Below are 18,310 nucleotides of genomic sequence, written 5' to 3' on the forward strand. Positions count from 1 at the left end.
AAAAATTTCCACTTATTTCCAAGTACTTAAATAAATAACTTGTAATTAAGTCACCCCTAAATTACTTAAGAAAGCAGGTGACTCACTGCATTGATTTTCCTTTGGTTTTATTATGTGGATATACGGCTAATACCCATGCTCCCTTAGACTTAAAAACCAAACAAACCAATTGCCTCCTCCCCAACACACACCTGCAGTTGAGCAATCTTGCCACAACTGAAGAGCAGATGGAACATATCTAGGTACTAAAGCATCTCTCAACTTGTGCTCAAGAAAGTTGCTTTACAATAAAATACATTAGCCTATACAGTTATCAGTCACTAATGACTTATACCTGTCAAAACTCAAAACTATGGTGGAGCTTTCTTACAACATTCATGTTTTCTTCTCGCTTAGCTGCCCCTCTACTGTGATGTTTGTCTCCTGTATTCGAGTCATTGTCACTTCAGTCCTGAAAACCACACTTTCAAATGTGGAAACAAACTAAAACTACATATGGGCTGATATGCTGGAATTCACATACAAAAATCTAAGACTCATTCTCCCATTGGTGAGGAATGTTAAGTCATGATAAATACTCATTCTGGTTTGGAAACTTTTATTTGCTTGACTTCTGTTTCAATTCTATTGAAAAATTCCTATAAGGATAGAAAAGCCAGTTCACTTGTAGAATTCCGCTAGTTTTGTTTATGTAGCTTTAAAAAGTGAAAATATGTACTTACATAGACTTGTGGATGTATTATATTTGTTCTACTTATTGGGCTTCCAACCTGGGGGAAAAATAAATTAAAAAGTTGCCAATGTTCATTTTACACTGTTACTGTGAGTTGCAACACAGAACATCATTGCAGAAGAATAAGCTAAATTCTTCCATTGATCTTTCTGCCCTTCTCCACAAGTTCAAAAACATATCAGAAGTTCACTAGTTCAAACTCCCCCTCGCCCTGCACCTGCCACTGTCCTTGCTATACTGATTCCATCATTAGAAGCTCTAAGCGTAGACTAATGCTGCTGATTACTCTGTTCATATTTTCGTTATGTATAAAACTGCCAGTTAGTAATACAGCATTTCCAAAGTCTCTCTCTCTCTCTGAGCTTACTGGAAAGGAGACAACCCTCAAACAGTAGCTGCTTTAAGATCAAAGTCTAAGAGAGACAATTACTCAACAAATTACACATTGCAAGAAAACTATCACTCAAAATCAGAACTTACTGTAGAAGAGGATGTGTTTTTGTCTGGTGCAGCATATCGGAAGAAGGTTCCAACTTTGTCTACAGATACTGGACTGACTTCTTCCCAGCCATTTACTCTGACTTGCAACTGATGAATTCTTAGATCATGTGTGTGCCTATCGGTTTAGATGAAGTTAAATTGCTATTAATCATTGTCTTACAATGTAAACACCAAGCAGTTCAAACCAAATATAGCCTCCACATTAAGGAGAAAGAATTTTGCTCATTAAGTGTGAAACACCTCCACTTCTATTTCATGGATAAAGGCAGAAATCATTTTACTTTTATTCAACTGTTTCAACCTCCCCAATGAACATACAAAAGTATAATTAATGATATAAACAATCATAAAAACCATGTTAAATATTTATAATTAGTTCTTCACACAACACATGCTCAACCAAAATCTCCCACAAACCATAGGCCTATCAAATAAATGACATATGATTTGCAATTGAAGGCTCTAATCTTTTTTAAAAGGCTTTCAATGATCAAATCTCAACTCACATCTATGAACTGTTCCCACTTACATTAATGAGCTTTTTACTAGTCTATCGCCAATTTCACTCTATACGAGTTTTCAATATTAAAGACAAAATATTAAAGCGTGATTAAATATTCACTTTGTTTTTTAATATCTGGCAGTGTCCTTGCAATTATGATCTCGAGTTCCATGTCAGTATGTCAAAATACATCTCACAGTTTGGTTCCTGCACCTGTGTCTGAGTTTCCCTCTGGATTCAAATTCAAATGGAATCTCTTCCCCAGTGATAACTTCTTGCCACTCACTGACATTATGGGCATCATCCAGGAAAGCCCCATTTTCCTCAGGAACAACTCCTGGACTCCCACTGTGAGACAGTGCAGCCCTGTAAAGGGAATCACAGTATTTTATGAACGGACAAAGTGACTACAGGTGTAGAGTACAGGTGTTTTTTTTAAGCATACTCTAGTTCACAGAAATCCTACAGTTAACGCATCACATGATGAATGTGCATCTCACTGGTTTTTGAATCCCCTCTGGTCTCTTGAAAAATCTCTTTCTTAGGTATTATAGTCTTAGAGATTACTAGTACAACTATCTCACTGCCAAAGAAAACACTCCTGACTAAGAATGACCGAATTGCCTACGTTCCTCTGCATAACACCCCCCTCCCCCCAGAAGAACTGAAGACAATGGAGTTTGGTCCACAGAAGCCTGACAAATACTGTCAAAGTGATTTCAAAACAGCTTCTTACCGAGTAGGGGTTGTAGTTAGAGTAGCAAACCACAGAGTACATCCAGTGTGATTTCTCAGAGCAAATGGCACAAATGGCTGCCTACGTTTTGGAGTCTTCATTTCAGCTGTAAAACAGAATAAAGACATGTCTAAACATCTATGTGAGAGGCATTCCTTAAACGTTGATACAGAATGAACACACAATGGGTGGTTAACCATAACCTGCACCAACTCAAGAAAAACAGGTAAAAGAAACAGGACAATAGATTACTAAAAATATCAATAATTACACTACTACAGAAATGGTAAAGTGAACAGAAAACTTTCCTCTACATCATCTGTTGGCCTTAGTCCAACAAAAGGAACAAACATACCCCCTCAGAAAGCAAACAAGAAAGTACATGAGTTTGATGACATGAAGGAACAAATTAACATCTCATTAATTGTTATTGTGACTTACAATACATAAGGCCTTCAGTTATAACATGTAGAAAACCCAACTAAGAACTCAGTCTTAGTTGACTAATGTTGAACTACATTTCTTCTATATTCAAATGCTCATAAAGTATTAAATATCTATTTACTGCTAAGTTAAGTAAGATTTATGTTTTGTTACGTAAGTAAGATTTACGTGTGATGAATTCAGAGTTACCCATCACCCTATTTCAAGGGGTTTCTTAAAGGTTGAAAAGTAAAAATGTACTCCTACATAAGATAAAGCCTGCTAAAGAAAGGTGAGGAAAATAATCTGAATTCAACCAAAGGTAACCTGGTTTTGTTAAAATACCGGGGACTGCAAAAACCTGATACGAGAAACAGTACCCACCGTATTTGACTTTTTTCAATCACACATATTAATAAGTCCACAAGTGTTACTCTCCTCTTCTGTTCTGCAGTACTTTATGTCACTGAAAACACTGTGTTTAGACTTGCCAAATAAAATAATAATAAAAAAACTCACAAAAACCAAATCTCAATAATTACTTAAAAAGGAAGATAAAAATCTGCTCACACATAACTTACTGGGAAAGAAAGAGTAAGATGACGCATCCAATAAATCACCTGCTAGATGGAAAGGTAAGATACAAATTAAAGTGTTCCACAGCATTTATTTGCTGTCACTCTAAAGTTTGACTGATAAGTTCAGGTATATCATGTTCTGAGACCTACTCATCCCACGGCAGCATGCATTTAATTAACAATAATTTAAGCAGAAATTTATAGGGGCAAGGATGGAGAGCCAAGGATGGGCAGTTATGTTTTTGAAGAAGTTATTGTTGATCATATTCAATGTTCTTCCAAATAACAACAGATGACTATATTCCTTACATTATCAGTGGAGACTTAAATCTGATCACTTCATAGTTTATGGAGAAAATTCTTTCCAGTTAAATGGCAAGAACATTAAAGTTCTTCAAAAGAAAAAAATTGCCAACTGCAAATAAAACAATAATCTTTTTAGCACTGAGCTTGATTTAGTCCATCCCTTCTGGCTAGCTCTGATTCTACAAAATTACAAACTAGAAGCTAGATGAACAGTCAACTTGGCAATTTAATCGGTTCCCAATTTATTTTTGAAAAACATTTAAAAAGGAGTTTTGGGGACTGTGGCCTGATTTTGAAAAGAAAGCACCCTGTAAAAGTTGCATCTCACAAGTACCAACTGCAAATACATACTTCATCATTATAGGAAAGTTTTTTCCCCACAGTTAATTCAGTCATTTTCTTTAGCCACAATATCATTAAAATTACACAAAAATATTTAATTTCCCCCCCCCCCAAAATCTTCCTGAATGAGAAAAATAAATGCTTCTATCATTTTCCATTATTTTATTTATATATATATATATTTTTTTTTTTTCTTTTTGGCTTGATATCTACAAACTGTCTGCATACCACTCAGAGTAAACATTTGTAAAGAGCAATATAAATTGGCCACAGATGTCAATTTACAGAAATTATTTCCCCCTTTTATTTGTCAACTTTTCCACATGGGAATCATGTTTAGTAAGTAAGTGTGCTAATTTCTTTTCCACAATGCCACAAATTTTAAAATCCAATTTTAAACTGGATAGACTTGCCCAGAGACAGTAGCGTCAAATATAAAACAAACAAATTAACAGGTCATTTATGAAGAAGGCCTTATTTATTAAGACTCATTGAAAATAGATGAGGTTGTTTCTGAAGGCATCCTAAAGTTTTAAATAGCTAAATATGAATGCTGGTTCAAGCATTAGCACATATATTGTACATATTGCTACACCTTTTTAGAATATAAAGTTTAAAATACTTGTTGAGTTGTTTTTACTATATTATATCATCTCTCTGGAAAACAGACATTGAGAATTTAATAGGTCATATACCCTGCCTCAAAAACACAATTGATTTTCTCACACAGGATTAGTTATATTGCTCCCTTCTTTCTTGAAGCGCCCACAGAGGAGCATGGAAGATAGACAGGATGAAAGGCTAAAGTTAAGCAACCTAAAAGCAGAGCAGCTGCTAACTTTCACAGAGATCAATTTATTGGCAAATCCCATACACAACACTATTGTATAAGAGGTTTCCAAGCCAAGGAAGAAAAAACCTTTACATCTCTCTCTGCTTTACAGTACCTCTAGCATAGATCTGATGTTCTAGGTTAGTCAAACTGGCTGTACTCCTAGTTCTAAGGTAGACAAGAGGAAGGCCTGGCAGACAGGAAAGACAAAGTTAGCAGGTAAGAAAAAATGCAGATATATAGGTAGACTATTCACCATCATGAAGCAGGAAAGACACAGACAGTCAGCATCATGCAATCAGTGTATGAGTGCCTATCCACTTGCTTTTATCAAGCTGGCATGCAAGTTGCTGAAACTTCTTCCAGAAGTAGTGCTGGAAGAAAAGCTGAAAAGAACTGTCACCTATCGTGAGTTCTTAGAGAACTGTTTCACCAATATAATAGCATTTTTTCCAGAAACTAAGTCATTTAAGTCTGTGAGGCGTGGGCATGGGGGGGGGGAGGGGAGAGAGGAGGAGCTAGCAAGGCAGATAATCATATTTGAACACTTAACAGTAAAAAGCATGAGAGCCACTGGTAAAGATTTATCTAGCTAAGCACTTTAATATATTTTTGTACAAATATGAATGACTGCAACATAGCAAAGCTGTTAATTGGGCTCTTGTCTTAATCTTTACCATAGTCTTTGAAGTACTTTCTTATTTATACCTCTTTCAATCATGTTATTTACATCAGAAGCTACCATCCTCCCAATTGGGAAGGCTGGGGAAAATCCTTCCTGTGAAGTCATTAGTGTCATGTAAAAGAAAAAGATAGCATCTATGAAAATTTTTAGAGGTAATCTCCGCAGAACTGCACATACTCTAAAACGTATGCTCTTATTTGGTCTTTTTTACAGGATAGCCACTCATTAACTGAGAAAGTGTGATGAAAAAGGAAGCAAAACTAGCAGTGCCAAGTTCTTGCTCAAAGCTATGTAGCTAGAAAGTTCTTTTTTCAAGAATTTAATGCAATTTAACAGAAACTACCGTTTTCTTCTTTTTTTGCCAAATTTTCTCTAACAATCTATTGTATGCAGTGAAGACCAAATACTTATGTTTGTAAAATGTTAAAACAAATAAAGTGGTGTGATAATGAATATCATACTCTGCCCAAAACATGGTGGATCCACAGAAGAGCCCATCCAGTCTTCTGAACTGCTCATATTTACTTCTTTGTCCTGCTTACAGTAATCTTCCATCCATGACTGTTTGGTACTTGTGTACTGTTCTAGAGAAATATAAGCATAGACAGTATATGTTTGCCAAGGTGGCAGTAAATAAAGTAATAGAGAAGTATGTCAAATTCATGAAGTTAAAATTACTCCACTTCCATGGCAAGGGTAATTCACTTCAATTTTTACTTTACTGCTTTTTCTAAGAGTCATATATAACCTAAAGGAATGAACTCATGAACTTACAGCAGTATCTACAAGAAGATTTTCTTTCTCTATTCCTAGGAAAAAAGCACTTTATATTTTTTTCAGTAAGATTCATATTCTCAAGATACTCTTGCGGTAATATTACAGCCCTCTCCAAAGGGCAATTAACTTTCATTATTTTCACATCAGAGGTAGTTTCTAATAAAATTAAGAGGTACATGCACATTCCTGCATAAACATCTGACACCAGTGAAGTCCTTTGGCAGAGGCACAATATTAATCATGCACTAGTCTGCTGGCATCACTAGTAGTAAAAACCACCATGGGAATTCTTAGGAACCACTTCTCCTTCCACCTTAACACACACACATACACACACACACTCTGCCCCTGCCAAATCCATATAGGCCTTGCTGGAGAAACAAATCAAAGGACACTGAATGCTCTCCTATATCTTGTCATTTACAACTTTTATTTTAAGCACCAACTATCTAGACTTACATACAGAATAAGTAATATTTCCAGGTAATGTATGTAACTATAGTCTCTCCATTAACAACACAGAGGCTTATATCTGAAGTTTCAGTTAATGATGAACAAAATATTTTGACTTCTCCAGGTGAGAATTGATAACTCAGGTTTCCACAGATTACAGAATTGAACAAGTAGTTTCAATGTACTGAAAATTGATGAGCTTACAGTACTTTAAAAATGTTTCGATGAAACGTGGAAAGCCTGTTTCTGATTAAAAATAAATTTCAAGTAAAATGACTTTGATAGAATTCATATGACATGAAAAAGATTTCCTATTAACCTCCAAAATACGTAAATCAAGCCTTTACACGTTTACAATGTATGATAAAATATAGGTTGCCTAAATGCACACCTATGTACAGTATCGTCTTAAGAATTTAGGGACACCAACAGGACTCAATCAGAAACGTCTATCATTCCAGTACACTAAGACACTGTAGTGATGTCCTGTAGGAGAGTAATCCTACTCACCTATGAAGACAGATGTAATGTTTATATCCAAACGGTGTTTAGCCTTTACTTCTAGCTTCAGTCGGGAAGGGTGGAGACGGCTCGAAGCTTGTTGTTGCCAAGAAACCGAACATGGCCATGGCTCAATAAATGGTTCCCAGCCTGAAAACAAACAGAAAACACCATAAACATTACACATTTGAAGGCCACGTTGGAATGCTGTTTACATACTTAAGTGTTTTAAGAATGCATATTCAACAATGAGATCTTTAACTTTCAACATGCACTCAAGATGAACTTGTAAACCTAGAGATTTAATTTAGTAGATAGTACAAAGATATTTCAGCTCCTCCGTTTGAGCCAGTGTATCCTATATGTACAGTCTTGCAGAGATATCCCAATCCTGACAAAAATGTTGGAAAGAAATTACAGCTTCAAGTTTGAAATGATGCAACTGGAACTGAATTCTCTCAAAGAGATTTCAAAATACCTCACAAAATTTTAAATAATTCAGCAATGAAAATATATGCCTAATATTCAGCATCACAAAAGGACAAAGGCCTAAAAGCTATTCAAATAATTTAATGATATGTTTTAATACAAAAGATTATCTGGTTATTGAGAGATAATTCCTGAGGTTGCTGTTATAAATTCTATAACAAAAAATTGTAATTGTTTCTCAACTCAGAGAAAACACACAACTAAGTTATTCTATTTATCAGTGGCTGACCTATGAGTATAGGTCAAATCCCAAATTTTTTAAAATTAAAATACAAGTTATGATGGTCTCATTATGCGTATCCATTGTCTTCAACCTAATCTCCTACCCTCATGTGCTTTTTTTCCCCCTCTGAAATAAATAATGAATCGAACGCATCAGAGAAATTAAATGTCAAAAAAGAATGCGTTAACACAGAGACAGCTAACTACTTAAGAGGACTATCCAAGGACATGCCAGTCAACATGAAATAATTTCAATATAATTTTTGTATCAGCAATCTATTTTTTTCCTCTCTCTCCATCACATATTAAGTTGGGAAATCTTCCTTCCTTTTCCTCCTCAGGATCATGCTTTTCACATTTTACACTCCTTTATACATATTTTATGTCGGAAAAACTTCAGGATAGTATAAGACTGTTTTCCTAATCTTAAAAAGGAGAAAACAAAACCCCAAACCCAGTATCTTACCTGAAAGCTCACGGTTATAATAATCTCCGGAGAGTGTAAAATGAGCATAGCCTTCAGGGTTGGCTCTCAAATGTTGCAGAAAATTCAAACCTACCACAGAAGTAAGTATTTTACTAACGTAAAACAAATGCGATCAAGTTTCCCTATTTAGGGAAATGTTAATAAGAAATGGAAAGTTTTTGCTTTGTCTTTTAAATCCAAATAGTACCAAAAGCGCTTCATAATGCTTTTTAAATAACAACATTTATGAACAACCATGCTTTATAACAGTAACCATCCCTTGGGTTCTGTTCAGGACAGACTCCCTCTGCTAGGTACGTAAGAAGGAATAAGCACAATTATAACCCTCCAGAGACTGTAGTCCGCTTATCGTACCTTCCTCCACACAGTAGAATTAGACCTGTGGTCAAAGATTCTGATTACATTTCATCTACAGTAATATGTAGACTGAGACATGATGAGAATTATCATAGTAAATAGATTACTTCTCCCTAACCACCATTATTTACCACCAGGCTAAGTAGGACACATACCACGTGTTATCTCATGCTCTAAACAAATCTACTAAAATGCGATCAGACATTTTCTACTAGGAAAAAAAAGTCCGTAGTTGCATTTTAGAGGCAGCAATGCTAGAAAACTTTAGCAGATCATAACTCAACAAAGTGGGAATAAGTTTTTTTGATATGTTCACAATCTTTTTTAAAAAAGATCCTAAATATGCTTCCTATACGAATTTTGGTTTTTTTGTTTCATCTTATCTTGACTTCCCAGATACTACCACAATTAAGAGATTAATATTAAATTATGCATTCTGAACCTTGGCATTCCTACTTGTATTAAGCAGTAAGTGTATTAAGTCACATTTATTTCAACCTTTAGCAATCTGCAAGAGATAGTGAAGGAACTGACTGCAGCTAAATTACAGCTCTTTTCTCCAGTACTGAAAGGTATAAAACCAAAGTATCAAGTAGCAGAGACATTTAAGAAAACCAGCACAATCATCATTAGAATCAATTAAGTCTTCGAAAGCTTTTTCCTGAACGAGTAGTCAGAAAGTAGGAGGCTTACATGATCCTTTTTCAGAGAAATAATTATAGGTTGCTTAATAAAGAAAGTGTTGTTCTCTTTTACATTATCTGTGCATAAAACACTCAAGTAGCTCAACTCTCCACATGCTAACAGAATACAGCCTTCTCCACCACCTTTCAGCCAGATTTAAAATACTAGGAAGCCACTAATAAAAAGGTATCACAACATACACAAAAAAACACTCCAGCCAACACACACCCACACACCCCTTTCCCCTGGCTCTCCTTTATAGCAAAAGGTAAGCTATTTTTAGGGAAGCAGAAGTCTGCTTAATCAAAGAACAATTGACACTGTATACTGACAGAGGGTAATTTAATGGGACTCATTCAACAAAACAGATACTCACATGAAAAAGTTAACTCAGCAAGGGGAACATCACAGTCCATGCAGTCATCAATAAAGCAAATACATATATTTTCTGCTTTTATTTCCACTCCAGAGATGGACTGAAAAGGCACAGTCCTGCCATCTCGACCAGAAGACGTCAGGGAAAGTGATTTCAAAGGTTCTGCATTCTTAAACAACCAACTTGCTGCTTTTTTCAGCTCACCTTAGAAGACAAAACAAAGCAATCATCTCTTACTTTCTCAGTGAAATGTACTTAATGTAAAAAACATAAAACCAGCTAAAACTAAAGTAAATCTAAGTAGTATAGCAAAGGACAGAAATAGTATTTAAATGTGTTCTATTTAATAAAATAAATAGGATGAAATTATAAATACAAGTGTTCTCTAGAAACAAGAAATGTTCTTTAAAGCTGTAAACTGAGGAGCAACATAACATACACCTGTATTAATACTATGAATATCTACAAATGAGATGGGAAACATGACAATACTAAAAAAAAGACTCTCTTGCATGAAAATTTCCCCTTCTTTCCATATACTGCATGCAGAAGTTAATAAAACACATGATTCCAAAGACAAAGATGAAAGAAACAGGTAAATCACTGGGGAAAAAAAATTGGTCTCAAAAGGAAAGAAAAGTCTAAAATAATGGATACAAAAGTCTAAAATAATGGATACTAACACAGCAATCTAGAGTGAGATGCATCATGAATAGGGGAAAAAAAAAAAAAAATCAGTGTTTGGTGACCAAAGAGACTAAATGACACACACAGAGCAGAAGAACAGAAAAGTGAGAATGCTTAAGATGACACACACAATTTCAGTAGTTGCAAACCAAAGTAAAGTACAGAAGGGATACTGTCTGTATATCAGAGCTCCCTTGTTATCTGAGTGTCTTTACTTAATCACAAGCTGGATAACATAAGTAATATGAAAGGCCAGCTAAAAATATTTAAGGTTACCTTGGCAGATCAAAAGAGCTTTACGACAATCTTCGATATTGAATCCCAGCTCCTGAAGGCGAGCCAGTTGTACCTCTACAATGAAACAATTAGGCAATCATAAATCCTTTTGTTTTTTCCCCTTAACTTGTTTTAATTTCTAAAAATAATTATACAGCAATAAAGGAGCTTTTTATTTTTTTGAAGATTATATGCCTTTCAGCACTACTTTTACAAAAAAACACCTAATGTTTACATTTTAGAATACAGACTACTTTTATTCTCTTACAGTAAGTTAATATACTTCACTGATTTCAGTTTCAATTCTTCTTTAAGTACAACCTCTTCACTCAGAACACAATTCCTCATTTAGTTTGAATCCCTCACACGACTCAAGTATAGTACCAGAGAAGAAAGCCATTTTTCACTTGTGTTTATTTTTTCATTTTTGTCAGGCAATGGTTCCAATTGCACCCAAGCTTTAGCTTTCAAAAAGCACTTTCACCAAAGAAAAATAAAAGGCTGCTATTCATGAAGAAATAGAAACCACCATAATCACCAGCTAATTCACTATCAGTTTAAACAACTTGAAGCGCACTCCTTTAAACATTTGCTACCTAACAATTAGTCTATCGTCATGATGTGTAAGTGACACTGATTAAAACTTAACATAATACACTGCCACATTACAAACAGATAAGTCACTTTTTTGATAATATTATCTGATGATGTCATTAGACTGACAATTCAAATCATTATGCAAAAACCTTCATTTCATTGAAGATACCAACACCTTTTTTTTTTGTTAAAAATTAAGTCTAACTTCACACTGCAGAAGCCTCCTCTAACCATAAAAAAGGGCTTCACTGTGACAGTTAAAAACATACCAAGAACAGGATCCAATGCACGTTTGGATATCTCTTTGTTTTCACATGTCAAGGAGGAGCTCTCATTAACCAGTACTGAACTAGAAAGATTAGCAGTACTATCGGCAACCAATACAGCAGAGTCAGACACAGCTGCACTAGTCTGTTGAGGAATGGACTTCGCAATGGCCAAGAACAGCTGAACATCATTGTAGGACAGTCTGATATCCAGTGCTTGCAATTGAATCTAAATGAAAATTTAGTAAGAAATAAGATTGAGTGTCTCCACATTCTTCTTTTACATTGTAGATAACAAAACATTTGCCAAAGGGAGATCAAAACTTAATATTAAAATATGATGACATTGTTTAAAGCTCCAATAGTAAAACTGGCAAATTTCCATTACTATTTAGTAACAGAGTCCTGAAGAAAGAATTTTTTTCATTATATACGTTTTTAGTTATTGTTTTCCTTTTGTTGAAAAGAAGCCCCTAAAAATATTTTCCCACTAATAAACAATATGAATGAGACACAAAGGAAAGAAAAAGATTGTATTTTCTGTAAATTGGTTACTATCTGACATGCCTGTATTGTAAGTCTACATTTTTTTCACTATTGATTTCTGCAATATCTCAGAAATCACTCTCTCCTCACCAGTAAAAGCATTTTTTGCATGCTTGTTTCTTTGCCTTTTCCTTTCAGGCAGAATTCACCTTATTCTTTTCTTACATATTTTAAAATATTCCATTGAATTCCTGGGATTAAAAAAAAAAAATCTCTGCAAGATCATGGTCTAGTATTCTATTGCATATAGTCTCACTCAGTCGTTTATATTACCTCTAAAATAGGAGGAAAATCCTCACTGTTGAAAGCATCCAACAGTCCTGAACCACTTGGGTAGGAAGCATTCCCAACGAGTTCCATCTGAATTTGTACTGGATCAATAATTGACAGTGCAGTCTCTTGCTCATTTCCTAATCGGCATGAGAAAACCTGAACAATTAGAAATAGTGCAAAAAAAAAAAAAAAAAAAAAAAAAAAAAAAAAAAAATTAGGATCTGAAAAAATAAGCCTGGCAAGAATGCTGAAGTCAAAGGGTATCTACCACAAAACAGCAAAACTATAGCCAAACTATTCAACTATTCTCTGTGGACAGTTTCTTTATAAACTTTAAGACAGTAAAGAACCCCAAAGTTCCAGTTCCTAGCTGCTCTTCCAATTCAGGAAAAAAGATTCAGGTATCCAGGTTAGTAACTCCTTTACTGCAGAGCTTTCATCCAGCGCTCCTCCATGGATGGTGGACTTCATTTGCTCCACTTCATTGTTTGCTCTACTATAACCTTTTACCTAATGCAAAGGTCTTAACACAGAAGAAGCTCCTTTAATCAACACAAGTTCCTAGAGTGAGCAAGTTCTTTTAAACTTTCCTGACATATTACATATGCCTCATCTCTGAACCTTCTTGTTGCTTTCCTCTGAAGTGTTCAGAGTTTCTTCAGATATTTCACCTAAGGCTGGCCACAGCTAAAGTCTGCTGCTGACTAGAATGCAAGGATCACTCTCCATACTTAACCTCACAAAAGATTCCTGCCTATATATTCCATCCACTTTTATTGCAATGGCATGATACCGTTTGCTCACCTCAAGTCAATTATGATTATAGCCTGTGAGCCCTTTTCTGAACATGTAGGCTTCTGTCTACCCAGTCAGTCTTCAGCTTTCAGTGTGCAATCAATTTGCCAGTTTATGTCTAGAAGTTAGACTATTATCTAGAATCTCAAAATATTGCTTGTCAAGTGTTTCAGTATCTTAATAGAGACATTATAAAAACATTCTTAAATCTGCTGGAAAACGAGAGTGCTCGATGTGGAATTTACTCACTTCAAAAACAAATTCGTGGATTATTCTAGTAGTAGAACATGTTGTACTCACGACTTTCAAATCAAGTATTAATAGTCAAGTACCTTCATCATTAGTTAATCCAATTTTAGATTTTTTATAAAAGAACAATTATTTTTTCTTACCTCAATGCCAAACAAACTACCAGAGAAAGGACGATCTAACAACTTTGGCTTGTAAGTGAGAACCGTAGTCCCCTTCAAAATAATTGCATTGGTATCAAAACAAGACATGTCTTCAACAACCACAAATTCAGTTCCTGAACAAAACAAAATCATAAATAAAATAAGAAAATTTGAAGAGTCATCAAGCCATTTTATGTATTTCTAGCAGGATTAAATGACCTATTTTCACTAGCACATGGCATCTAAACAACGAAGTACCTAAAGAAGTACCATAAGAAAACAATGCATTTACCTGTCACGTTGACCTTAACTTCCAGCTGTTTTTCTGTAGATACTTGTAGAGATGAACGTTTTGTAACAACTCCACTTTTCACTGTTTTTGGAACTACACTTGTTTCACTGCTGTAACTACGTTGCCAGGAAGGAAGGAGATTTTCCGTTTTTTTGGTATCCCCAGGAGTATATAAAAAGTCATGAACAAGGAGCAACCAGTCAAATATTAGAAACACACGAAGGTTGTTCAGAACAACTGTGAAACTGGAGGAATCCTTAGTAGATCTGTTAAGAGAGGAGTACACTTAACATGAATTTTACATTTTGCATAATCTATTTTCTACATCAATTTTAATAGAAAGCTTCTATAATCTGGCAAATAAGAACTACATGGAACTTTATAGAAATGCACATAGTTTACAGAGTGTCTGACCTTTTCTTTTTTTTTTTTTTTTTTGAAAACAGATTGAAATTCAACTTGCTTTACACACAACCACCTCACTGATCTCAGCTCCAAGAAACTTTGAATAGCTTCTAATCTATAGTAATAAAAAAGATGAACTGAAAGACCCCTGCAACAAGAAATTAACTTATAAAAGCACCTTCATATACGAGGATTAGTAATTCACAAAACGTCAATTCTTAAAACTGAATTTTTTTTGAACATCTGTTCGATATCAAATCTAATGTACAGCATATGAAATTTGAACCTTGCTTCATGCCCTTCTGAAAGATCAGACATACAGCATGTTTCCTTTCACACTCTGATAGTATTTTGTAGTACAGGAAGCTTCTTTGTCATTCAGAAAAAATGCTAGCCTTACTGAACTTTCAAGCATCACATTTTAAGAAGGATAAAAGTGTTTGACTTCATGATCTGGACTATCCATAATATGCAGGTTATTTTCTGGTTAACGTGACCAAATGCTTAAATACTATGAAACAATTTTATATCCAACACATTCTGAACTAGAAAAATCCTTATCTCTTATAAAACTGTAATTCCTTTGTGAGGAGAGGCCTGCATGCATTACTTCCAACAGGAAAATCCTTTAACCCAGCCTGGCTCTCTAGAATATTTCCAAAAGGCATAAGCCAGTATAACACTATCACTGTGCTGTGCAAAAGCTTGTATCTAGTGCCAAGGATGCTCTCACTAGTAAAAATGTAACACATGCTTATGCAGCTTCGATTTAAAGGCGCAGCAGCTGTGGAGAGAATAAAGGGGAAGGAACCACATCACTCAAACCACATCAGGCTTTATTGTGCAAACTAACCTTCAATATAGGCAGAGGCTGGATAAACCATTACAGGCAATATTTTAATGCTGTTTTATAAAAAAGATCCTATCACAGTTTAGGTTTATTCAAATGGAAATCCTGGAGCCTTTCTGAATGCAAACTTATTCTCTAAGCAGTTAAAAGCTTCACACAATCTCTAAATTCATACGACAGATTGCTTACGTTTACTTAAAAATTTTAAGAACAGACACCTTCAAAGTTTTCCATTAGACTAAAATACAGCCCCCCCCTTTAAAAAAAAAAGCTACATTGCTTCTGCAACTATTTTGGAAGGTATCAGACTCATTCTTGAAAGAACAAGCTAGAAAGCTAGGTCTGATCAGTGAGGTTTGTCAGAAGTGAGCACAACATATTACTAGTCATTTCACTTCACTTTCCTTTTCATTAGGTAATATCCCTCAACAAAAGACCATGCTGATAAGGTTAAATGTTGACATTATTACTTTACACCATTTCCAATATTAAAATGAGAACAAAATGGATTTCCACACACTGATGCTTTTAAGCATTCCAAGAGATTTAGATGAGAAAAAACAACATAAGAGAGAATACAGAAGAGAAATAGAGACTTGGTTTTTTAAAAAGGGGCTATTTCCATATTTGATTCTCTCAAAAAGGCAAGAGTGACACCTACTGGAAAATGGCTTCTCTGCCAGAATATAAGGAAATTAAACTCTGTAATATAACTACATACAAACATACAAGTAAGAAACCAAGCATGGATATACGTTTTAAAGTAAGTATAGCTTTAACATGACTGATTTCAGCAGGCTAGAACTTCACTCAGTACATTTACACAGTCAAACTTAAAATAATTTTCTCATTGTTGCAGTAAAACAAACAAAAAACCCCAACAACAACAACAAAAAAACCCCCACAAAACCTAAAGCTCAACAACTTTCAGCTAATTAAGACCTGCACATTTCATTCTATCAAGTACCACTTGTCCCCCCAAGAAATACTTTCAAGTTTAGATATAAAGCCAGCAAGAAACTTTTATGCATGAATAACAACTATATTAAGGACAAGACACTCCTGACCCAAAAAGAAAGTTGCTGAAAAAAGTAAAATAAAATATTAAAAAAAGAGAAACAAACCACAAACAACCACCCGCCACCACCAAACAACCACCCACCACCACCAAACAACACCACAGAATTACCAACCTGAAGTGCAATTCAATCTGTATTGCTCCTGGACTACTCATATTCTTTGATGACTGAAAGATACAATTGAATACATTGGGCACACCTGCAGTAGTCTTCTGTCCAGCATAACGTGTGTCAAATGCCATCATGGAATGAGAAACCAAATTTACAGACTTTGTTGCATTTGAACAGCTTTCATAAAGCAATTTGGATTTCTTAAAGTCAAACCTAGGGGAAAAAAAGCAAAACATTATATTTGAGAGTCTTGCACATATTTATTCCAAGAAGTCGCTTAGTCTAAAGTATACGAGCTATACACCTAATATCTTTCATATATGTATTTTCTGTAACATCTATAATCACATATATCAAATTATCAAGACACAAATAGGATCCTTACTCTATTTAGTAATATTTTTCACTGCTGTGGAACCTTCTGAATTAAAAAAGCATGGCAAATACCTCCTCTGTTTGTGTTTTCTTTTCTTTTATTTTCTTTTCTTTTTTTTTTTTTTTTAAAAAAAAAAGATTTCCCCTCAACAGTTTGTGAAATAGAATACTACTGGTCTTGGCCAAGTCAGCTGATTTCAAGTCACCGTGATTTCAAGAACAGCTAGAAAGACACAAGTCAATACCTTTTGACTAGTGGCACTCCGTCCCATCTTTCAGGTAATTCAAGTGTCAATTTGGACTCCAATTAAGGAATCCTGTTTCAATTTACATTTTCATGTATTATGTCAATTCTTATCTTCTAAGACCTTAGAGGAATGTAGCATTTAGGATAATGTATTCAATAACAAAAGAAAATTCACACCTTGCTAAGGAGCTGCAAGCATCTTTTCCCTTTGGATCCATCAGTTCCAGGCTCACATTAACCATGTCAATGAGAAACGACATAGAAGTATATACTTCTCCACTCAAAACTGTCTGAAAATGGAAAACATCAACAAATATTTTGTGGTTTTTCAGAACTTTTTTTTTTTTTTTTTTTTTTTTTCATTTTTGAAGTGACAATTTTTATTTGGGACAAACACAAACAGTTATAATATACTGTCTTTCTCCTTGAAAGAGTTTCATTAACGATCACTGGACAAAAGTTACATTTCAAAACACTGTAGCCTCCAACCTGAGCAATGTCTTATAAAACAAACCAACACACGCACAAACCCCACCACAAAACAGCCAACCATTCTTTCAAACTGTTTCAGCCACCTTCTATTATTAAATCAGATTTGTAGCTTATGGAACTACTAAAAAACCTTAATTTTATTTAGAGTTTTAGGGGAGGTGCTTGACACACAGAACATACTAGTATTAGGAGAACTTTACCCATCCTTTCCTCAGATCTTAAGAGGATCCTAGATGCTTTCTAGTATTTTTCCCCAGCATGGGCATACATTTGCTTATCAAGCAGAGTATAGTCATGCAACATAAACAGTACTTGGAATCCCACAAGACCAGGAGAAAACATGTTATTTAACAACTTCTTCTCAGTAATAAGGACAAATTCCAATCAACTCCAGACTAAATGCTGCTCAAAGTCTTCCTGAAAGGATAGGATTTGACTGCAGCCCTAAGAGAAAGGTGATACTTGGGAACATGCTCAAAAACTTGGATGGCTCTGTGAGCTTCAGTATTACTGAAATTCTTCTCTCAGATCTGCCAGATAAAAGATGACTGTTGACACAAACAGAAAATAGTACATGTTCCATTTAATCTTTTAGTCAGTCTTTAAGAATTTCACAGACCCAATGAGAAAGGGATCATCAGCC

The 18,310-nt window shown here is 34.9% G+C and overlaps 1 protein-coding gene across 7 annotated transcripts in view; it reads right to left on the reverse strand.

Moving 5' to 3' along the window:
* The window catches only part of VPS13D (vacuolar protein sorting 13 homolog D), a 113,246-nt gene that overhangs the window by 63,554 nt on the left and 31,382 nt on the right, over positions 1-18,310 (reverse strand). For 4 of the 7 annotated variants that reach the window (XM_062593526.1, XM_062593525.1, XM_062593524.1 and 1 more), the window contains exons 29-44: positions 17,353-17,465; positions 16,557-16,766; positions 14,109-14,374; positions 13,817-13,950; positions 12,630-12,785; positions 11,814-12,039; positions 10,948-11,022; positions 9,985-10,188; positions 8,547-8,636; positions 7,379-7,519; positions 6,100-6,222; positions 3,477-3,518; positions 2,473-2,578; positions 1,950-2,102; positions 1,214-1,349; positions 723-770 (exon numbers count right to left, since the gene is read on the reverse strand). In XM_062593526.1, coding sequence (XP_062449510.1) covers positions 723-770; positions 1,214-1,349; positions 1,950-2,102; positions 2,473-2,578; positions 3,477-3,518; positions 6,100-6,222; positions 7,379-7,519; positions 8,547-8,636; positions 9,985-10,188; positions 10,948-11,022; positions 11,814-12,039; positions 12,630-12,785; positions 13,817-13,950; positions 14,109-14,374; positions 16,557-16,766; positions 17,353-17,465 — 2,223 coding nt within the window. Of the gene's footprint in view, positions 1-722; positions 771-1,213; positions 1,350-1,949; positions 2,103-2,472; positions 2,579-3,476; positions 3,519-5,068; positions 5,144-6,099; positions 6,223-7,378; positions 7,520-8,546; positions 8,637-9,984; positions 10,189-10,947; positions 11,023-11,813; positions 12,040-12,629; positions 12,786-13,816; positions 13,951-14,108; positions 14,375-16,556; positions 16,767-17,352; positions 17,466-18,310 lie in introns of all 7 variants that reach the window. The other 3 variants (XM_062593529.1, XM_062593528.1, XM_062593531.1) reach the window with 2 other exon arrangements.

The sequence above is a fragment of the Rhea pennata genome, chromosome 22 (assembly GCF_028389875.1).
Source record: "Rhea pennata isolate bPtePen1 chromosome 22, bPtePen1.pri, whole genome shotgun sequence".
NCBI lineage: Eukaryota > Metazoa > Chordata > Aves > Rheiformes > Rheidae > Rhea > Rhea pennata.